General features: G+C 47.2%; 2 protein-coding genes across 9 annotated transcripts in view; one reads left to right on the top strand and one right to left on the bottom strand.

The window, feature by feature from the left end:
* Positions 1-4,735, top strand: part of PRAM1 (PML-RARA regulated adaptor molecule 1) — a 10,527-nt gene extending 5,792 nt beyond the window's left edge. Inside the window, exons 3-11 of the mRNA XM_027776351.1 lie at positions 138-828; positions 926-992; positions 1,077-1,159; positions 3,667-3,724; positions 3,818-3,926; positions 4,052-4,214; positions 4,291-4,324; positions 4,415-4,449; positions 4,560-4,735. Of these exons, the coding sequence (XP_027632152.1) occupies positions 138-828; positions 926-992; positions 1,077-1,159; positions 3,667-3,724; positions 3,818-3,926; positions 4,052-4,214; positions 4,291-4,324; positions 4,415-4,449; positions 4,560-4,597 (1,278 nt within the window). The 3' untranslated portion in view covers positions 4,598-4,735. The remainder of the gene's footprint in view (positions 1-137; positions 829-925; positions 993-1,076; positions 1,160-3,666; positions 3,725-3,817; positions 3,927-4,051; positions 4,215-4,290; positions 4,325-4,414; positions 4,450-4,559) is intronic.
* Positions 4,736-5,473: 738 nt separating this feature from the next.
* HNRNPM (heterogeneous nuclear ribonucleoprotein M) overlaps positions 5,474-23,262 on the bottom strand; it is a gene marked incomplete at its 5' end in the record, with an annotated part of 37,904 nt that continues 20,115 nt past the window's right edge. For 2 of the 8 annotated variants that reach the window (XM_014592173.1, XM_027776338.1), the window contains 7 exon segments: positions 5,474-5,896; positions 7,435-7,486; positions 8,622-9,424; positions 11,343-11,396; positions 16,078-16,176; positions 21,486-21,563; positions 22,017-22,061. In XM_014592173.1, coding sequence (XP_014447659.1) covers positions 5,733-5,896; positions 7,435-7,486; positions 8,622-9,424; positions 11,343-11,396; positions 16,078-16,176; positions 21,486-21,563; positions 22,017-22,061 — 1,295 coding nt within the window. 8 annotated transcript variants of the gene reach the window in all.

Below are 23,262 nucleotides of genomic sequence, written 5' to 3'. Positions count from 1 at the left end.
ACCTCCCCCCCCCGCACCCCGACCTCAGTGCCTTCCCCAAGCCCCCACAGCCTGAGTTCACTGTATACCCCAAGAAGCCCCCGCAGCCTCAGGCCGGGGGCCTCCCCGCGTTCCTGCCGCAGCCTGACTTCAGTGAGGCGGCTCAGACCATCCCCTCCAAACCTGAGCCCAGCGAGCCCCTGCGCCTCTCCCCACCGCCATTTCCCAAGAAGCCCCCACAGCCTCGGTTGAGTGATCTGCCGAGAAAGCCACCGCAGCCCGAGTTTGGTGACCTAACCAGGACGTCCTCAGAGCCCGAGGTCTGTGTGCTTCCCAAGAGGCCACGGCAGCCCGAATTGAAAGCCATCTCCAAGAAGCCCCTGCTACCTGATGTGGGGGGTCTTCCCAGGACATCCTCGGAGCCCGAGTTCGGTTCTCTTCCCAGGAAGTTTCCACAGCCTGAATGCAGAGGGCCAATCCGGAAATTTTCACAGCCCGAGCCCAACGCTCGGCTTAAGAAGCACCTGCAGCCCGAGTTCTTTGGTGATCCTTCTAGAAAACCCCTGCTCCCTGGCTCCGTTTCTGAGAGCTCACTGCCTACAGCCATTGCAGGCTCCAGCCCCCGGTTCCCGCTTAGCCCTGGGTACAGAGTGGCAGGGACACCCCACCAGAAGTCAGCAGGCTTTGCTCACAGTGGAGGGTCAAGGCTGAGCCTCAGACCTGGACGCCCTCCCCGGCGGAAGCCTCTGCCTCCCACCAGTAGCCTGGGACCCCCTCCAGCCAAACCTCCACTGCCCCCAGGCCCCATGAATATCCAGAGCTTTTGGAGACCCTCAGCAGCAAACGCAGGTGGGTCAGTGTGGCTGGCCTAAGCCGATGGGGGTGGGGGGGGTGGAAGGTGGAGGCAAAGGCCCTCGGGCAGTGCCAGCTTCCCTCCCTCCCACAGCTCTACGGAGGACTCGCTCTTCTGCCGGGATCCACTTCCAGCCCCGGCAGCCTGAAAACATCCCACAGTGAGTGTGGGGAGAGTCGGGGGTGCAGGGAGCAGGCACAGGTTGCAGGGCAAAAAGTGGCCCTCATCTTAAGGCTCCCTGCAGGGACCAGGACGAGATCTATGAGATGTACGATGACGTGGAGCCCATGGACAACTCCAGGCCCAGTCCCAGCCCCAAGAGCAGAGGTTTGTTGCTGACCTTTACTGCAAAGGCATTTTAAAGCCAAACCACAATCCAGGTCTCCCTGGCTGCTGGTGGGTGGGTGGGGCTGTGTGAAGGAGGGCCTGATGGGTGACAGCCAGTGAGGGGTGCTTCAGCCGGCAGCCCAGAGGCCTGCAGACGGGCCAGCAAGGCTTAGTGGCTGTCTAGGCAGGGGTGGCAGCCAGTGAGCAAACTCATGACATAGGTTAAGTTCCATTTCCAGCCCAGCAAGCTCTCCTGTCCTCTGTCTAGCCCCTGGGATGGGCTACCTTCCTGGGCACTGACCCTTCTCTTTCTTCTGTGTATCTGCTCCCAGAGGCCAAGGGGAAGGCTGAGCAGGCCTGCACCTCCAACCCAGCTCCAGGGCTAATGCCTTCTGAACACAGAATAGCCTCTGTGGCTGTCACTGAACCTGCACTCTCACCCCTTGCCATGGCAGTGTCACCCCCATTTCACAGGTGCACAAGTTTTGAGGATCTAGGTGGCTAGACCCAGCTCACACAGCCAGCACACAGAGAGGCCTCCCCACCTCATCTATGGGAAGGGCTTCTTCCTGGGGAACCTGAGCTCAGAGCCCTGACTTCAGGAAGCTGCTCTCCTACCTGCCAGGGTTGGGGTACAGACCCAGCTGCCTTTCCTGGGCCCCTCCTGCTTCTGGACTTTTGTGAGCAGGTGTAACACCTCCCCCCCATTAGCTCATGACTGCCTGGCAGGGTCTCTGGCTTCCACCCTAGGCCATGATCTGTGGCCTGCGTCTGGGGCTGCTCTTGGGGGTGTGGACTGGGCAAGGGCCTGCTCAGCACCCTAGACCAGCACAACTTGCCTCTGGCTCTCTACTTCCTGCAACCCTGCAGGTCCTCCCACCCTATTTCGGAAGTCAGGATGGGCTCCCTCTTTCCAACCCCAGACCTAGAGCACATACTCTCCTTCCCAACAGCCCCCTCCCCACCCTTGTCACTCAAGACTCCCTTCAAATCCCACACTTGTCTGATCCCTCCCTTCTCTGGAAGCCGCGTGGGCCTCACTGTTGGTACAGACTGTCTCCAATGCAACGGTGCTCTTTTTATGTCCGTCCTCCCACGGCAGGGGGGGCAGGACTTCCCCCAGTCATACTCTGCCTCTAGCAGCAGAACAGCTCCACTCCAGAGGTCCCCAGACAACAGCAGCTCTTCTCAAGGGGTACAGGGCACAGCCTTTCCCAGGATGGGCAGACCACGTGGGGCAGGCTAGCTCTGGGACCTGCTCGGGGTCATGCTAAGTGAACCAGTCTGCCCTACTCTGCAGATCCCAGGGATGTTCCTCTGCTGCGGTGGGTCTGGAGGGGCCCTGGGTTGCCAAAGTCGTCTGCTCCTAGCTGGCTGACCACCCATGTCCAGGGCCACCTCTGAGAGGCAGGAGCAGCTGGAGGGACTATGTTCTGGGTGGGAGCCTGGATGACACAGTGGTGCAGGAATCAGGCTCAGCTCCATGTCTGGCAGGGTGGGTGGATATGCCACCAAAACTCCATGGCTGTTTGATGGGGAGGGCTGCTGGCCTGTGACATCCAGGGATGCCTAAGGTTCAAGCTCCAGGACCAACCTTGGTCAGCAGAGCTCCTGAAGCCTGGGTGTTTGCCAGAAGCAGCAAACACAGTAGGGCCTCCCACAGATGAGTCTCATTCGTCACCAGTCAGGATGAGCCAAGAACCCCACCACAGGAACCCCTTCTCAGAGGCAAACTCGTTGCCGCCTTCCTTTGCAAAAAAAAATTTGGGAGGGGGGGTTACTTTTGCTATAGGGCAGGTGTACTCACTGGAGAGACAGACACAGAGACAGAAAGTGAAAACCTACCCCCCACCCACCCACGGGATGGACAGACCGCAATCCCTTCTCTTCTATTTTCCCCTTGGGATCTTGATGACACAAGCACACAAGCCTGGCCTGAGTTTTAAGTCACCGGGTCCGGGACTCGAACCGTGGTTCACTATGTGGGAGTCCAGTGATGTAACCATTATATCATCTGCTGGTCCCATGATGTTCTTTGACCCAAATCTTATTACAATTCCTTCTCTACAAGGCTAAAGTAAATTGGCGTCGGAAGCCTACAAATAATTCCTGCCTCGACCACCTACCAGCTAGCTGGGTGGCCTTGGGCAGGCTGCTCGACCTCCCTGAGCCTTCATTTCCTGATTCAGCAAGGCAGTAATGACAGTATCACCTACTAGCATAAATCAGGTAGTGTGTGGACTGAAGTGAGTTAACATGGTAAAGCGGTTTCCCCATGAGCTTGCGTCAGGAGTTGAGTACAGGAAAGGCAATCCACTAGAACGGACCGCACCTGAGAAAGGCTTGGGGCGAAAATATGCAGGATAGAAGTCTGGAGGCAATCCGGCCACCCAGATTTGGGGAGGTCCTAAGAACTGACACAGGAGGACTCAGTCGAAATCAGCTGTCAGCCTGGAGGGTGGAAGCTGACAGTCCCTCCCTGACTCCGTGCTCTGGACTGCCCCCAGATGAAGTGCTGTCCACCCAGCAAGTAGCCAGGAGGCCGCCACAAGAACCAGAGTCCAGGTACCAAGGGGCAGAGGGTGTGGGACAGGGTGCAGCTGGACCCAAGAGGAACACACCTCACTCATGAGCTCTCCAATTCCACGGGGGCATCAGGAAGGAGAAGGCCCCCCAGCCACAGTCGTTGCCGACAACGGATCCAAAGGTGCTAAAACAGATCAGGAAGGCAGAGAAAGCTGAGAGGGAGTTCCGGAAGAAGTTCAAGGTGAGTACACGGAGCCAAGCAGGAGTCTTGAAAGGCTGGGATCAGGGCTCTAGGAATCCCATCCTCAGAAAGATGGGGTGCCCAGAGTGACAACACAGGCAAAAGCTCCAACATTTCACTCCCAGTTTGAAGGGGAAATTGTGGTTCACACGAAGATGATGATCGATCCTAACGCCAAGACCCGGCGTGGGGGCGGCAAGCACCTGGGGATCCGGCGTGGGGAGATCCTGGAGGTGATTGAGTACACCAGCAGTGAGGAGATGCTGTGCCGGGACCCCAAGGGGAAGTGTAAGTGAACCCTACCACACAGCCCCAGAGGCCACTGATGGGGCCAGGAATTCACCCACCTCTGCTCTCTCCACAGATGGATACGTGCCCAGAATAGCTCTCCTGCCCCTGTGAGTGCTGGCCTGGACTGATGGGTGGGTGGGTGGGTGGGTGGTAATGGACTAGGGTGCCCTGGCTGACCCAACTGTGCTCTCTCTCAGGGAAACGGAAGTGTATGATGATGTCGCCTTCTGGGGTAGGTAGAAAGACACTGGGCAGATTGGATGGGACCACAGACTCCCCCGGGGACTGCTTGCTATGGTGCCCCGGCAAATAAGGTCACTGGAAGTCACCCTTTGTTGGCAGACCCCCTGGAGAACCAACCATTCCCCCGGGGACGGTAAGGCCCACAGGTGTGGGGCCCAGGACAGCCCACCAGCCCAGACACCGCGAATCAGGAGCCCTGGATTACAGCTTGGCAAAGTCAAAGAACTGCCCAAGCTCATGATGGGTCACATAAAGTGCCTCTTTATTTAAAGCAATCTCTGCTTCTCAGTCTTTTCTTTCCCTTCTGACTGGCACACAGTGGAGCAAAGGCATAGGAAACCTCATCAAATTGGGACAGTGGAGGGGGGTCACCCCTCAGGGATAAAGGCCATGAAGGAGGAGTGTGTGGCAAGGAGAAGTGGGTAAGGAAGCAAGGTGGAATCAGACCCCGGGTCAGCTGCCATTAAAGGGGGAACGGCCAGGGGGAAGGACACATCTGCCACCCTCCACATCCTAACAGGAAAAGCAGCAGCCAGAGCCTGTGCGGGCTGCAAACGCCTACCTCACTCCAGCAGACCTCTGAGAGCACCTAACAATGAGTGGGCCACCCACTATTCTGAGAGTCTAGGTACGGAGCTCGGCCTGAGCAGAGCTTTGATAGAACCACAGAGGCCCGAGAACTGGCACACTGCACCATCTGTTTTAGCAAAGAAAGCCAAACTGGAAATGAGCCTGAAACAGCGTCTGGCCCCCACAGAGAGGGAGACAACAGCTTTCGGAATAGCTCTAAACAGCCAAACACTCCATCATAAGCACTGGGAGTAAAGACCACACAGAATGTGGGTCCCTTAGGGCATTTTCCTAACGTGGCCAGGGCCATGACCTCCCCACCACAGGGCCCAGAGATAAGCAAAACGGGGTTCAGGTCCCTGGTTTCCTGTCTCCAGCCCCAGTGGCACCAGCTTCTGGTCTTGGATAGTTGCCCCCACAACACATACGCAAAAGCAAGCCACTTTCAGGAACTCGTATTTATTATCAAAGTCATATCTGATGTCAACAAGATGCCACAACTACAAAAAAAATTGCGCACATTGCAATCTCAATGCAAACAGTCAAATGGAACCCCGGTCATTAAAAAAGTAATTCAAATTACCCCAAAAAGCAACTGAATTTTTTAAACATCTTTATACATCCAGCCAACAAATTAAAATGGTTAACAAGAAAAAATACAAATTCAGAGGTCTGGTCTCGATGTTTAAAAAAGGCAACTGCTTAAGCATTCCTATCAATTCGAACATCAATCTCTCGGCCACTCAGCTTCATGCCATTCATCATCCGGCAGGCTCTCTCTGCCACCTCTGGCGACTCAAACTTAACCACACCGCACCCCTTGGACTTCCCGTTCTCCATCTTGATGTCGGCGTACAGCACATGGCCTGGCACAGGGAGGGAAGAAAAGACCACATTCATCAGGTAAACTCATGAGTTAAGCCTCACACTGGGCTCCCTCAGTCCAGTTCACCTGGTGGATTCTGACACAGGGCAGAGAGGCCCTTGGGCCTGCCTGGAGCATGAATGCTCCAAACATAGCAGCAGGAACCCACAACTGCAGCCCTCTGTCCACACTGCCATTCTTCTGCCCTCATGGTAAGTCCTTCAAGTGGGCTACAAATGTACAATTTTATGCTCCAGGAAGTTCAGGAAGAAGGGGCCAGTAAAGCCAACTTTATAGGCAAATTCTATAGAAACTTTGTTTAGATACACCACACCCCAGTTACAAAGCCATTGCCAATGCAGCCAACACTGTAGTGTCCCAATGTAAGCCATGTAGTAACCAGCAGGCAGGTTACACTCATCAATTGAGAACCTATTAAGCATCCAAATATGTGTCAAGCACTGCAGAAACAGGTATACTACAGGAGATGAACCCTAGAAGCCAAGGGTTCAAGTGCACAATAACAGTGCAGACAGTGCTAGGGGCCCAAAATTCAACACTCACTCACTTTGCCCAGGGGAAGGTTGTCTGACAGCCTGAGAAGAGATTCATCAGAAAGACTTCTGCTGATAACAGCTTGCACCAGAGCATATGGGGTGCTTGTAGCACTTATAGCTCAGGTTCAGGGACAGGAGGGGGATGAGGAAAATGACAGGACCAAAACGTCAAGGGACTTTCAACTTAGACTTTCTCAGAGGTGGGGAAATGGCATGATCTGAGTTCTTTGGAATATGTAGCTACAATGTGGAAATGAAGGAATGGGGAGAGGGAAGGAACAGGGCAAGAAGGCAGGCTATGGCTCAACAGCTTACTCCAGGAGGAGAATCAGGGAGAAGCGGTAATGGTGTTGAAATCTAAGCCCTATTGAGACAGGAAATGAGGAAACACTGAAGCAGTCTGGATCTAGCAGTACCCAGACCTCTGGCTTAGAGCTGAAAAGAACAGAGGTGGTGAAGTGCAGGCTGGTGGGGAGGGGGAGAAGGTCAGAATCAGAGGGAAGGGAGAGAGAGGACAACCTCCTTCCAGCCACAAAAAGCCTCAGAAGCTTGCCCAGTGTGCCAAGAAGCCACTACCAGAGACCTGAGGTCTCATCACACACAAGCCACTGTACACCCAGACCCTGCAAAGCCTCACACTGGAGGCACTTGTCGGCAAGTGAGTGCTCTTTGTGGCACAGAATGAGATGTGCTGGGATGTCTAATTCTGCCTGACTCATCACTTTCAAAAACCCAAAATGGAAGGAAGAAACAGCTATGGAGGAAATAACACAGGTGCAAACTGTCTGACACATAAAAGGACACTCAGCAACAACCTGCTCAAATATCTGCACAGGCAGAAGGATGGCAAGACAAGACCCATGTAGAGTCAAGGGAAAGTGTCTATGAAATCTAGAATGGAAGCTTTACCGCAAATGCAACTACACCACCACCACCGAGCCACGACACGTGAAAGCACCCGGCACCTTTCTCAGACACTTACCACACTCGTTGAATTTGTCCTTTAGCATCTTCCATGTAAAATCAAACGGGAGCTGGGGGAGCAGGGAGGAAAAAGGGAGACTGAGGTATAATTCAACCAAATTCTAATGTACAAATATCCCGACTGTCTGAGGGTTACTTTAAGGATTTCTTAGTACACAGAGAAGCTGGCTCATCTCCAACAGAGCCAATCAGTGTGAAACAAAAGACGTTCTACGACAGCAACAGCGACAGCCGACAGCAACAGCGATAGCCGGCTCACTGCCTGTGGGTGCACTGTGCAGAGATGAGGACACCTGGGGCCAGTGAACAGTGGCTAATGGAGGCCACGCTGGTAACATAAGTCAGTTATCGCCATCTCTTTAAGTCATTGTGCCAAGACTTAGACACTCTTCAAGTTAAGGAATCAGAAACTAGAGTCCTTTGGTTCACTGTCTGCTGTCATCTAGCACGATCCAGGCTCTCTCAGAACTGCTGTTCTTGCTGCATGTGTACCCTAAGTTCTCACACTCCCTCCTTATCCCACCAAACTGTACAGACAGGAACAAGGTGGACTCTCCATGCCATTCGGCTCCCCTGTGGAAGGCACCACTTTTGTTTTATTTTTGCTACAGGGCGCATGTGCTCACTGGAGAGAGAGAAATAGGGAGAGAGGGCAAGTGAGAAATCACCCCTCAGGGAGATGGTCACAGCTCAATCCCCTTCTCCTTCATTCTCCTCTCAGGATTTTGCGCAAACACGTTCAGCATGTTTTTAAAGTCACCAGGACTCGAACCATGGAGTGGGTCATGTGGAATCCAGCTCCTTAATCTCCATGCCATCTGCTGGCCCAGAGGGCATCACTTTTTTTTTTTTTTAAAAGAGATTTTTGCTACGGGGCGTGTATGCTCACCGAAGAGACAGAGAGAGAGAAACTGAGAAATCACCCCCACAGGGGATGGGCACACCACAATTCCTTCTCCTCTCTAGAGCTTGGACGCACAAGGTGTGAGTTTCAAGCTTCTGGGTCTGGAACTCAGCCACAGCCGACCACGTGAAAGTCTGGTGCCTTAACCACTACGCCACCTGCTGGCCCCAGGAGGGCATCAGTTCTAACCTCAACTTGCCGCCATTAAGCCCCGCTAACTTCTACCTCCCACCTCTACCCATGGCATAGAAATATCTAGAAGTTCCTAAAGAGCCACTTACGTTTCTCACAAATATCTGGCAGGCCTTCCTGGCTACCCCAGGAGCATGGCCTCCAGCTCCTCCAAAGGAACCTGCGAAGCTTCCTCCGAAGTTGCCACGCTCCATCTCGATGGCACGATCAAAGCTGGCACCGCCTCCGCCACCCATGGCCAGGCCCATTCGCTCAATGCCTGCGCCCAGGGCCGGGCCCATGGCAGGGCCCATGCGCTCCAGGCTGTTGGCGCCCATGCGCTCCAGGCCCATGCGCTCGAGACTGTTGGCACCCATGCGCTCCAGGCCCATGCGCTCCAGGTTGTTGGCGCCCATGCGCTCCAGGCCGGTGGCCATCCGATCCATCACGGGGCCCATGCGCTCCAGGCCAGCCCCCATGCCTGCGGGCACCATGCGCTCCATGCTCAGGCCCATGCGCTCGATGGCAGGGCCCATACGCTCCACGCCAGAGCCCATGCGATCAATGGTCTGGCCCACACGGTCGATGGGTGCGGCCATGCGCTCCAGGCCGAAGCCCATGCCGGCACCCATGCGCTCCACACCAGAGCCGATGCGCTCCATGGTCTGGCCCATGCGCTCAATGCTGGAGGCCATGTGATCAAGGCCCAGAGGGCCCATACGCTCGATGCCGGAGCCCATACGCTCCACTGAGCCCATACGGTCCATGACCAGGCCCATGCGTTCAATCTCGGAGCCCACACGATCCATGCCGTGGCCCAGGCCTGCGCCCATGCGCTCCATGCCAGCACCGCCAATGCGGTCGATGCCAGGGCCCATCCTCTCAATCCCGGGGACACTGCCTCCGCCTCCACCTGAAACAGGGACACAAAACACAGGTGGATGTCAGGGACTTGTGTGTACATCTGCACACTGTGCCAGGCATGGACGTTTCAGTTCACAAGCTTAACCACATCAAAAATTAAGTCCCACAATAATTTACCATCAACACACATCTCAAATGCTGACTATGGGTAAAACTGAGTTGTGAGCACATGGGGTCCTACTCTGCACCAAAGTTAAAATTTCCAAACAAACAAACAAACAAACAAAAACATTAAAAAACCACCTCCATGTTGCTTCTGAGGTGCTAATACCTGTGACAATTTTGTGAGGCACATTCATCAATTCCTAAGACCTCATGGTTTCCCCATCACAGGTATCATTTTCCTCTCAAGGAGGGAAGCATGGAAAACCCACCACCACTCAGGTGGTGGCCCAGTGTAATGGACAGGAGTTCTGTCACATTTTCCTCTCCCAACTTGTCCATCTAACATGCCCTGCTGGGGGCCAGTCTGGCTGCATTTCCTTAGCACTTCCAGGGAACAGAAAAGCGATTACACAGCCACATAACCAAGCAGAGTAAAGGAAACAAAAAGAAACATGAACACAGAGCCTCTGTGTGCAAATGACACAGCTGGCTGCTTCCAAGGGCCTCACTCTGTCAGGGAAACTGCCAACCAACTTGTGTGTAACTCTGCTGGCTTTAGAGGAAAGGCAGCACTGCAGAGTGGACTCTGGGAAAAGCCCAGGGTCACCAGCAGTATAAAGTGACCCTTGTCCACAGAGCCTGCAACTCTGGGCAGGGAGGGTCTGGCTCCATCACCAAGGCCACCATCCACCACTCTCCACATGCAGAGCTCAAGGCTCTCTCAAGCGTCACCACCATCAGTAGCTTCTGAAAAGGGCAGCCTATTACTGACCCAGGTAGCACAGTCCAAGGTGCATATTCAAGAATAGAGAACTCAGCACTTTCTCTCAATGGTTCTCAGTGAGCAAGGCTGTGACCTTATTCAAGTCACTCCACTTCTCCCTGCTCATTTCCATAGCTGAAGAGCAGCACACTAAGTGGTTAAAAAAATAAGCACACCTTTAAGAACAGTAGCCTTTCAGAGTAGGAATGTCTCAGAAACTAACTTCTTCATATTACACAAAAGAAAAAAGTTAAAGAGACCTAGCGAGGGCAGTAGCTTGCCCACCAGAAGCAGGCATGAGGCTGATTCCCAATGCCAAGAGCAGCCAGGACTAGGAGGAACTGGTGCAGACACAGAGATCCAGAACCAGCCACCACAGAACACCAGCAAGTGGAGATGCCAAGGAAATGCCAAGATACTCAAGAGCGTTTGGGGAAAACTGGGCTGAAAAAGTACATTTTATTCTAACACCCATAAAATTGTATTAATGGAAAAATATATAACAAAATGTTTAGAACATTCATCATAGGGCAGTAGGACTTCTGAAACATTTACTTCCTCCATAATTTTCTCAATTTCCACAATGAGTATATGTGCTACTTTAGTAAGCGTTTATTGTGTATTAGGTGGTACTCTTTCAGTTTTATAATTGTATAAAGGTCAAAAAAATTTTTTTACTTTCAGGAGTTTGTAATTTTAGATTATGAAAAATAAGACAGTGCCCAAATTGCATGGGTATTATCTAATAAGGACAATGGCTAAAACATAGCACTTATTTAAGTTCTTTGTATGCATTAGCCATTTATTCCTTACAACACCCCCATAAGGTAGGTACTATTACACTCCCACTTTGCAGACGAGCAGTATAAAACAGACAGGTTCGGTAACTTGCCGAACATCAAACGGCTAGGGTGAGGCAGAGCTGGCTCCCACCCTGGGCAGTCTGTACCAGAGCCCACGCTTTAACTGCTATACTCCACTGTCCCCAGGAATAACAGCCTGTTCTAAGAATCAAAACATCAAACTAAGCATTTCCTACCTCCTCCCTGCTTTGCAATGATCTCTCCTCTCTTCAGTGCATTACTTAGGATTTCTAAGGAAATCAGGAAGAAAAAAAAATTAGCCAAATTTCTCTATGAAAATAGAAATTTTGCTCAATTACAGATTCCAGAGTAGAAATATTACTAGTAAGTTTTTTTTTTTTAATAGAAAAGGGAAGGGGTTTAAGAAATATACACACAGACGAAATCACTTTACAGAAAACTGAAAGAGTCCTTGATGACAGGTCATGAGCAGCTCTAACTTTGGGGGTCTGAGGCCACGTTACAGGGTCACCTGCAAACATGCCCAGCAGTGGTAGGAACAGTGTGCCTCCATGGACGGAAGGAAATGAGAGCCAGAACACAGCCTTCAGGGCCTTCGGCCTCAATAGTGAGGCTTCCCCCATCTCATCTGAGCAGGGAACTTCTTGCCCAGAAGACTAAAGACTACATCCATCCTCCCAGAGTCAAACAGCACCTCTGGTTAGATATACAAATTAAAGCTACAGCTAGACTTATGACTAAAGAAGTCAAAATGGGCAGCACTTGCCTACCGTGCTAATTAGCTAACTAGGCCTATTAACCTAATACATGGACTATGTATAGAAACACTTCAGCAAACTGACCATAGTAGCCCCCAATGAAGTGAACTGGGTGTGATGATAACTGAATGACAGAGCTCCCAAGAAAATCAATATTGTACCACATATACACTCAACTACTCCAAACAGAAAACACTGCTGCTAGCATGCCAAGGGCTCATCCAGAACTCTTTGAAATTTGTCCAATGCTAAAATTAGTGTTACCTTTTGAAGTCTCCCACCAGTCTTCAGTTGTGTAGAAGAAATCTGTGCCCCCAGTCTCATGTCCTCAAGTATGGTCAGCAACTTAAGACAATGACTACACATTAAGACTATAACCACAAAGGATTAAAACCTACCCTAAAATTTCTTCTTATACTCCAACTAGCTGCTAAAACTACTCAAGGAAGAAGGTAAGGAGGTGGGAAAGTACACCAAGAAATAGTCTTCCAGCCTGCAAGCAAGTACAGGGTTTACTCTTCCATGATGCCAGCCATCCTACTCACTTTCCTAAGACAGCACTTATATAAACTGTTCCTTATAAAAGCTTTCTTTGGGGGCCAGCAGGTGGCATGGTGGTTAAGCATGCTGGACTCCCACATTGCAAACCACGGTTTGAGTCCCAAACCTGGCAGCTTGCTTTCTCACTTTCCCTCCCTCTCCCTCTCCCTCTCCCTCTCTCTCTCTCTCTCTCTCTCTCTCTCTCTCTGTCCCTCTCTGGTCAAATTAAAACAAATAAAAGCTTTCTTTAGTATGCCACTGACATGAAGAGAAAGGCCAAGTTCTTATCATACACATCCATAGGCATCCCTGTGCTGACTCCTAACTGCAATCTGTTCTTCCTCAACTTCTCCCCACCCCAGGTAGACTCTGCCACCACTATCTGCCCTCTCCATCTGCAGCACACCCACCGCCTATGCCAACCCCACCTGGAACCCAGGCTCCACAGCTCCACCTACAATTCCTGCATGGGCTTCCTACACTCTTGTTCAGATGTGTGCTCTGAGGACAGTGCTTCTATCAGCCTAGATCAATGCCTTTCAAGTCCTAATACACAGACAAAGCCATTGCCTTTGCGTGGTACTCACATGGCTACCCTCATATGGCTCCCAGACATTGCTGGGCATCAGCAGCTCCACATACTTCACTAAGGCCACTTCAATACACTGATCTCGGGCTGTCCTGAGCCACTCTCGGATCAACTGCTACACCCCACCATGTCCTTCAAAGTCAAGGACTATAGCCCTATCTATATTTCTAAAGCACAAAGAACAGTTGTTTACACAAAGAAAAGAGCTACTGCCTTGATATGAGAATAACACAGTAGTGAGGTGCTACAGAAAGCAACACCACAGTGATTCAATTCTCACATAAATGACACAGAAAGCAACAGATCAAGAATTAAACTCAGGAAACAGCAGATGGCATGGACTTCCACGTAGTTGACTGCAGTTCGAATCCCAGACCCAGAGGAGTGAAACTCACACCAGGGGCATGTATGTGCGTGCCTGAAATCCCAGGAGAATAGAGAAAGGATTGCAGCGTGGCCATCCCCCCTTGGGGGGAGGGTGATTTCTCACTTTCTGCCTGTCTCTCTGGTGAGCGCACATGCCCTATAGCAAAAATCTACCCCCCTCTCAAAAAAAAAGAAATGAACTCCAGCCAACAGGTGTAGTAATGATTAAGTCAGCTGACAAACCCATATGATCAACTGCACAGTTCAAGTCCTGGACCAGTTAGCTTGAGAAACATGCCAGGTGCATTTGCAGGCATGCCCAAAATCCTGAAAGAAGGGAGAAATGGAGAAGGGATGTATTACCACCCCTCACCCCCTCCACGGAGGATGCTTCATATTTCTCTCTCTCGAGTGCAAACTCTCCAGAAAATCTAAAATAAATAAATAAATAAATAAAATGAAAAAGGATTGAACCAATTTAAATATTTTGTAAAGAATTATTAACTTTATTATTACTATTATTTGTTTTAATTTGATCAGAGAAAGAGAAAGAGAGACAGAGAGAGAGAGAAAGAGAGAGAAAGCAAGCTGCCAGTTCTGAGACTTGAACCCACTCAGCCACGTGGGAGTCCAGATTCCTTAACCACCATGCCACCTGCTAGCCCTACCAATTTAAATATTTTATTGGGGATCACGGGGACCAGCAGGTGGCTTCATGGTTAGGCCCTGGACACTCTCACATGGTGAACCACAGTTCGAGTCCCAGACCTGGTGGCTTCTCCTCTCTCTCTGTGTCTCTCTCTAGTCAAATTAAAATAAATAAGTGAATAAATAAAATTAAAAAATCATTAAAAAATATGTATTTTATCAGAAATCAGCAGATGGCGTAATGGTAATATCGCTGGACTCCTACACAGTTGACTACGGTTCAAATTCTGAACCTGGTGGCTTAAAATTCACACCAGGTGCATATGTGTGTGTGTCCAAAATCCTGAGGAGAATGGAGGAGAAGAGATTGTAGCATGGTCATCACCCCTGAGAGGAGATTTCTTGCTTTCTGTGTCTCTCTCTCCAGCAAACACACATGCCCTCCTATAGCAAAAATCTCATGAAAATAAAAATCTTATTTGGTATAAACATAATTTTACTAATGAGTCTGACTACAAGTTGTAGCAGGGAAATTCAAGACAAAGAGACTACACAGGCCCAATCAGAAAGCAGGTGTCTAAAGCAGCAGGAGGTATCAAGCCCTGTGAATGATGTTCCTGTTCAGGTGAAGACAGGAATAGTTTCCTATTGCTGTGTAAAACCTCAAAGGCAGGAAAGCCCACGTCCCACTTCTTGGTGTACGCTTGTGCGCCACTGCAGGAAGCAGGAGAAGACAGACAGTCTCGTCACGGAGGTGAGAAGTACCACAGAGTGGCAACAGACTGAAGATAAAAGCAGGAAAGAGTTCCTATGGGAATAAAGTCACATTCGCCATCTTGTTCTTGTCATGGGCATCCAAAAATTGGTATACTTGCAGCCAAGGACAAGTTTTACAGTATTTTCTTAAATGTTCTATCATTCCATGACACAAAAATGAAACCAGTCATGGTCATAGAAAACTTGCAACACAGATATGAACTCGCCCCTGCTATGACACACACAAATTCTAAAGTTTTAGAATATAGAATAGAGCTATAGGCAGCCATAGCAAGGAAGTCCAAAAGAAAGTAAATCAGTAGTAGCAAGAAAACCATTGGAATATCTGCCCAAATAGTCCACTCTGTAGGAAACAGTTTCCAGTAATTCCTCATCTTTAGTGAGGATAAAGACTACAGAAGTCTACAGACAACCTAAGGAACTAAGAGTCCTGTTGTACTGATGTGCCAAAGAATGAACTTGAAGAAGATGTTTCCAGGGTCTTCATAAATTCCAAGAATACGGCCAACATATACAAGACATAAAAAGCTTAAAATCCTCACACTGCCCACAGGTGCCCCATGAAGACTGAGGCTAAAGCACTCTGAGGTAATCGAGTAGCCTCCAATCTGCACATAGCTGAGGCCGGGGAGGGAGGCAGGCACTTGTGCTCTAAACTGACTTTGAGAAACAATTCCAAAATCCAAGAGTGGTCAATCTCCTTGTTCCACGCGAATAAAGGAGAGCTAAAGTTGACAAATTCTCAGAAACATCTTAACTCTAAATAGGGAAGGACAACATCCATGGAAAAGTAAAGAAACTGCTTTCCCACCTAACAAAACCAAAATAAATAATTTCTTGACATTTCGAAAGGCTCAGATACTCCCGCCCTACCAATGTTAGAAAACATTCCTAGTCAATCTAAATCTCTCTCAAAGCCATCATTAGCACTGCACTCTGTTAACTGGAACACCACTGGAGTAAAGAGACTCCTGCCCCCGCAACACAAGGCCTTGATTTCCACAGCATGAAAAAATCTTATTCCATTTTTTTTTAAAAAAAGAAGTCTTCTAAAAAGACTAAAAGAAGGATGGGCTATTTATCAATTTAAAAATTAAAGGACCTGAAGATTTTATCAAGATCTAGAAAACACAACTTTGTAAAAGCCTAAGGAAAAACAGACTATGCTGAAGAAAGAATTCTGATCCTCAGGGTGACATCAGGATAAACCTCAGCAACCTGGACTCCCAGGGGATGGACCCTGCCCACATGGAGCCCATAGGGCCTTCTTACCCATTCCTCTGCCAAGGGGCTCTCCAAAGCTTCGAGACATTCCCATCTCGTTCCTGGCAAAGTCTCTCTCAAATCCTCCACCCATGCCACGCTCCATCTCTGTGGAAAAAAATATTACCCTAGGCCTTTCTAGGAACACCATTATGTTTTAGACATTAAAAACAAAACAAAAACTACAGACACACAACAGCCACCACCAAGTCAGCATGTTTAATTAATCTATAGGAAACCATTACTCATCTTTTATTCCTTAAAAAAGAAAGTCACCACAAGTGAATTCCCAAAAACAACCTACCTTTAGTCCATAAAAAGGACTAACTTACAACTTCTATTGCAGCCACACAATGTGTATACCAAGCACTCACTACTATAGTAACTGATGGGTCACTTCTAAGCACAGTTAAGCCAAGGGCAGGCTGCAGAAGAGCCTGCTGATGGACCAACAGTAGGCACCAGCTACTGGGTACTTAACACATGACCTCTCCAGGGCTTGTGCGTTACTATTTCTTTCAATCCTCACAGTCACACCCTGTACAACTTGCACCTGTACTGCTCCTTTACAAAGAAACTGAGGCTCAAATATTTAGTAACTTGACCAAGGTCACATGCCTGGTAAGGGATGAGGCAAAGGTGGGCACCTAAGTCAAATGCAGAAGACCCTGTTCTAATGCAGAAGCACACCCATAGCAGACAGAACAGAGAAATATGCCCACATGTAAAGACTTCTCCACTGATAACTGCAGTGGTCTCATCTACATAATGGGGTTTGGGTCACTTAATCATTTTTCACAATGTCTTTTAAAAAACAAAGTTCTGGGACCAGCAGTTGGCATAATGGATATGTTGCTGGACTCCCATGTAATCGACCATGGTTCGAGTCTCGGACCAGGTGGCTTAAAACTCACACTGGGCACGTGTGCGTGTGCGCTCAAGATCCTGAGAGGAAAATGAAGAGAAGAGATTGTGGTATGGTCATTCCCCCTGGGGGGGGTGGTGGTAGTGATTTCTCGCTTTCAGTCTGTCTCTGTCTTTCCAGCAAGCTCATGTACCCTATAGCAAAAACCTCTCCAAAATATAAAATAAAATAAAACAAAACAAAGTTCTTAGTGCCCCGCAAGTGGCATGGTGGTCAAGGGTGCTGGACTTCCACGTGGCCAACTGTGGTTTGAGTCCCAGACCTGGCGACTTGCTTTCTTGCTTTCTCTCTGTCTTACTCTTGCTCTCACTCTGTCCCTCTCTGGTCGAATTAAAATAAACGAATAAAGTTAAATAAAATATATTTTTTTTAAAGTTCTTAGGTGTCTGTGGGGAAAAGACCCACCACAGTTGTCACCTGCTTAAGAAGGCCTTTCATGACTCCTATCACTGATTCTTCTTTCATTGTACATACCCATGTCATACAAAATTTAAATGTATATCACTCTGTTTATTACACATGCTGAGAGCGCTTTAAAGAATATCTAGTTTTTTAAAATTCACTCCTTAGAAATACTAGGTAAACAGACTAATTTGCAGTGTACTCATGTTGGGAAAATTCATTTTGTATGCTATAAAGATGTAGCGATTAACTAAAAAAAAAAAGAATGAAAGAAATAGGAAAAACAAACAAAAAAGAAATACCAGGTAAAACAGATGGGATGTTTTCATTAAAGGACTAAATAATGAACATGTTTTATTATATTGTACAACATGATATTCAAAAAGGTCATGGAAAATACACGTTATGAAAAAACTATGTAAGAGATTTCTACTTTTTTGGACCAAAATACACTCATACTTGGGGACCAGTGGGTGGCACAGCAGTTAAGGTGCTAGGCTACCATGTGGTAAACTACGGTTTGGGTCCTAGACCCGGTAGCTTAAAACTCACGCTGAGCGCATTTTTTTTTTTTAATAGGCCATAGATTGGTTTATTTTTAACACCCACCATGCCATGAATTCATAAGGAATGGATTCCAGAAGCTCAGGCTCCTTTCCATTGGTTCTCATAAAGTGTGCTTCTCTGGGTGGAGCAGGCTGGTGCTTCAGTTGAACCCTGGTCCCTTTCTCTTTGGCTTCCTTTTTTTCTGGGCATTTTCCTTCACATGCTTTAGAAAGCTATCTCTTAGAAAGTTTAATATGCTCAATAGCACATTAATTCTCTTGGCAAGAATCTTGCCCTTAACTTGTTTGTTCACAACAATGCCAACAGCATCCTGGGTAATGCCGTAGACTCTTCCAGTTTTGCCACGGTAACATTTGTGGGGCATTCCTTTATGAACAGTACCCATTCCCTTGATGTCTACAATATCCCCTTTTCCTATAGATTTGCATATATGTTGCCAAAGGAACCACTCCATGTTTTCTAAAAGGCCTAGAGAACATGTATCAGGTGCCTCTCCTTTTTCCCTTTGTGTTCGTTATTTTGATTAATTACTGGAAGATCGTGGTCCCGGCCAAAAGGCTGTTCCCAAAATTCTGAAAGGAGGGGACCAGCAGGTAGCATGGTGGTTAAAACCGCTGGAGTCCCACACAGCCAACCACAGTTCAAGTCCTGGACCTGGCGGCTTGCTTTCTCGCTTTCCCTTTTTCTCTGTCTCTCTGTGGTCAAATTTAATAAAAAAAAAAAAAAAAAAAAGAAATTAAATAAATCTTTTAAAAACAATTCTGAAAGCAGAATGGAGGAAAGGGGATTACAGTATGGCCATCCACCTTGGGGAGGGGGGGCAGTGATGTCTTGCTTTCTGTCTATCTCTCTAGTGAGTGCACACACGCTATAGTAAAAATCTTTTGAGGATAAAAATCCACTCGTACTTCCCTTTTCTTTCACAAACTTTTTGAAGGACCCTCATAAAAGTACAAAATTTATCTATATGCTGCCCCAATCCTTATTCTTTCAATGAAGAGACATGGAAGTGTGCAAGCAGTATGACTCAGCTTGTCACACTGCTTGGCTGACGGTGAAGGACTTAGTAGTGAATACTGACTCATCCCAACTGAACCGCATAGGTTAGCGGCATGCTATCTGCCGAAAGTTCTCTCTCATATAAGCCTAGAGGTGGTAGGCAGGGGACATTTAGTTCAACAGAGGAAGTCAAACAGAAAGCCCAAAGCAGCATGACTAGAGCTTGACTGCTCTTCTTCAATGTTCTTAAGCCCATGAAAGGTAGTGTTTTCCTCTGTTCAAATAAGGCAGTCACAGGGAGACATCAATACACTGACGAAGGTCATCTTCCCAAATGTCAACAAGTCCCTAGAGCTCAGAGATCCCCACGTGAACTTCGTTTACTTTAAATAAAGTAGAATTTTTACTGTCAAATATTGCATCAAGTGGGACCAGCAGAGGGTATAATGGTTACACTGCTTGACTCCCACGGAGCTGACAACAGCTCGAGACTTGGACTTAAAACACACTGTGCATATGTGCGTGTGCACAAAAATCCTGAAAGGAGAATGGAATGTGGTGTGGCCATCGTCCTGGGGAGTGAGTTCTCATTTTGTCTGTCTCTCTCTGTCTCTCAGGTGAACACATGTGCACTACAGAAAAAATCTCTAAAAAAAAAAAAAATTCTATCTATGTAGTCTGACATTTGGTAATTTTCTATTTACAATTTTTAATAGCCACTCTATCAAGATTTGACCTATAATGACTGATTGGTCTTGAGACTCTTACAATATAATCTGTCTACTGTAAGCACCTATGACAATAATGGACACATTATGGTCATCAATTAAACATTAACAAATCTAAAACATCTTCATCAGTTCTTTTTTGGTGTGACTTAAATCTGGCACCCAATGGTTCTAGAATTCATCTCGCCCAAATCTCAGAACACAGATAAAAAATACAAAAGTCCCTGTTCTCTGTTACAGAGAATGGAGAGGTAGAACTCGGAGTCTACACACTGCGTGAGCACATGCACTTCACTTGTAGTTCTTCACAGAGAGTCAGCACTTGGATCCACCAGGCTCAGGACCTTAAATGCTGGATTACACCTGCCAGCTCACCAAGGACGACTGCATCACATGGCTTGGCACGGTGCCCGGGCCCAACCCACCCCTGTTCTCAACTACTTACAAACTGCACACACTCTACTCCTTGGAACAAGCACCCAAATTTCCTTTCTAATGACTGAACTGTCCTGAGTGAACATTTTATCAAGCCAGATTTCTCAAACCCTCACTTTTTATTACAATCCCAAGCACACATGAACTACAGGCCAAGTCTGAAAGCACATTGGAAACATGGGCCTTTGTCCCTTCATCATTAACTGATGGTGACAACTTCCCTACATCTTTTTACCATGTTCTATAAAACAAGGCATTCGTGATGAAAGTGACATCCTGCCCCCCTCCAATTTTGGAAGAATACCCTACTTTCAAGTTCGAGAGTTAATGTCTATCCTACCAGAGTTCTTGCTTGCTCTATACTGAGCTTACATCATATGCTGATTACATACCAGCAAAGAACACGTAAACCCAAATCCATCAGGATTTCACATTTTAGAAAAGTTTATACATACAAAAGAGCAGCTTTCCTGCAGGTGAGGGGCAGAGTCCACCAACACAAAGGACAAAAGACGCCTAATTTGCTATGTGTACTCTACAGCCCTGCTGGCATGCTGGGGCTAATGCTGTGCTGGAGGCAACGCTAAAAGGCAGGGCCTAAATGTGAAGAGCCAGGTTCTGGGGCCAGACAGCCTGGATTCACAGCCGTGAACCACCATTTACTAGCGACATGTCCTAGGTAAGTCACTCTCTATGTCTCAGTTTCTGATAAAATGAGGATAATAGTACCTATATGTCATGTGGTGCTTGCTAGGACTATATGAAATACTATACTGCTACTGTTATAATTAATATTATCATTAAATTTCCATGACGAGGTAGAGAAGGCTGTAAGATCCCGATAACACTGCACCAGAATTCGCATTATATATGCCAAATTAAAGATGTCACTTTTAATGTGTCTGCCCTTGACTTGTAATCATTGGGGCGGATGATCAAGGACTATCCCATTCAGCACTTCCAGGGAGTTATGAACTAGATCAAAAACTATGAAGAATCCCTTACACTTGCAGACCATTTTTAAACGTGCAAAAGAACCACAGACACATGTAGGCTTTTCGGTGCTGGTAGCAGTAAGAAAGCTTCAAAACTTTACTGGACAGTTACTGGAATGATTCAGAACACAGACATCTCAAGAGTTCAGTGACTAGAGACTACATGAATTAAGTTCACTATTCATATTCAGTCTAGTTAAGTCTAGCTTTTGACTTTCTTTTAGAAAATTCAAAGATATTTAATTCAATAGAAAGGCAGAAATGGGAAAGCACTGATCAAAAGTGGGTTTGCAACCTGCAGGTCACCAGAGAGCCAACAAAACCAGCAAAGGATACATACAAGCATAACAGAAACATGATTCTTACCGTTTATTCTGCCCATGTTCATCCCAGATCCAAATCGACCCATGTTTTCCATACCACCACCAAAGGGCCCCTCCATGCCTGCAAGAAAGGTTTACCTCTTGGTACCATCTCAACAAGACTGTTTAGACTACCAAGGGAAAAAAAATGCTTCCACACATTTCACTTCCAACATTTTCTACCAAGAACTTACCAGGTTTTATGGATTTTTGAAACACAAAAATGCTGGTGCCCTTGTTTAAAAATCACCACCTTCAAAAAGCTGACCTGACCCAACCCCTTCAATGGACATACAAGCAAAAGAGGCCCAGAGAGACAAAGTGATTTGCCCAAGGTCACAGAGCTAGTTAGTGAGAAAGCCAGAACCAAAGCCAAGACACCCACTGGAAGAATATACAGGTGACAAAGTAATTTCTAGACTCAAATTTTTAAAAAACCAAATAATTTCATGCAGAGCTTAAGAGACAAGAAGAGAAGAAAAAGACAAAACCATACCTAAAAGTGATTACATTTGTACTTCATTAAATGTCTTACCTCCCATTTTATTTATTCCAAATCCTATGCCTTCCATTCCCATTCCTTAAAAAGAAAAAGTCAATGCAAACTAAAATTATCTCAAAGCAGTAACGTTTAAAGTTAAAGCACAAAACATACAAAAAATACCCTTAGGGAGAAATACTTTTTCATCGCCAAGGTGGGGGAAAAAGCTACACCATTTTAAATGTCAAAAGAACAGATTCTAAGAAAACCATTTAAGCCTTTAACAAAATAATCACGTGTTTAAAATTCTGTACGGTGTACAAGGTTTTACTTAATAACCAAGTCAGTATTAAACATGACTATAACTATCAGTCGCAGAGTACGAACCTTCACTTTTTAGATTATAGTATGGGAGAGGCGGACTTAAAAAAAAAAAAAATCCCTTAAAGGTAAAATCTTCAAAATAAAAATTTTTAGCAATTCCTAAAAATGGAGGATTCCTCCCAACTTTTTTTTTTTTTTTAATTTGATGAAAGAAAGTGAGAAAACAAGCTACCATGTCCAGGAGTCAACCATGGTAAGTCATGTGGGAGGCATCTAGTGCCTTAATCACCACACCACCTGCTGGTCCCCCTGCCCAACTTGTCATCTGATAGGTACGAGACAAAGATATGTGTGTGTGGAGGGGTATAAGACTGGTAAGAATTGTCTCAGGTGGTTGTCTAGGACTGAGGTCAGTCACAGAGCTGACTCTGGGAGTGAAGCCAGGGAGATGCCCAATTGGCAGTAAGTGGTAGAGGGAGAGTGTCTCCATTATAATAATTTCAAACAATTCCAAGAAAGAAAAGACCTAAGTGTGAGGTCATAAAGATAAAGTACTCTTTGATAGTACAGAAATATTTCATTATACAGAAATGCAAACCCGAACAGAAACTTTTAACTTTATCCTGTGTATCAACTCTTTCACTCGGTAGACATCCTATCTTGAACGAAGACAACACTGCCCATTATTTTCCCCTGTGACTATGTTATGCAGTAGGGCCCTTTTGGTACTTATCAATGCCCCTACTTTTAGAAGAAGCCATGCCAACACCAGGTGAGAGCCCAGGGGACCTGGGTAGCAGACTTATCAGAGGGCTATGTGGCAGTGCTGTGGTCCCATGATCAGGAGGCCTATAGTCTCTGTCACTAACTGACATTGTGACCTTGAGCAAGATCAACTCTCTGGGTTTTATCAAATGGCATAACTATCTCAGCTCAGAGGGTCATTGTGAAGATAAAATCAAATGGTTTAATAGTG

This window comes from Tupaia chinensis, unplaced genomic scaffold (genome assembly GCF_000334495.1).
Source record: "Tupaia chinensis unplaced genomic scaffold, TupChi_1.0 Scaffold000668_1, whole genome shotgun sequence".
Taxonomy (NCBI): domain Eukaryota; kingdom Metazoa; phylum Chordata; class Mammalia; order Scandentia; family Tupaiidae; genus Tupaia; species Tupaia belangeri.
Note: the sequence above shows the minus strand (reverse complement) of the source record. Positions and strands in the feature narration are given on the sequence as shown.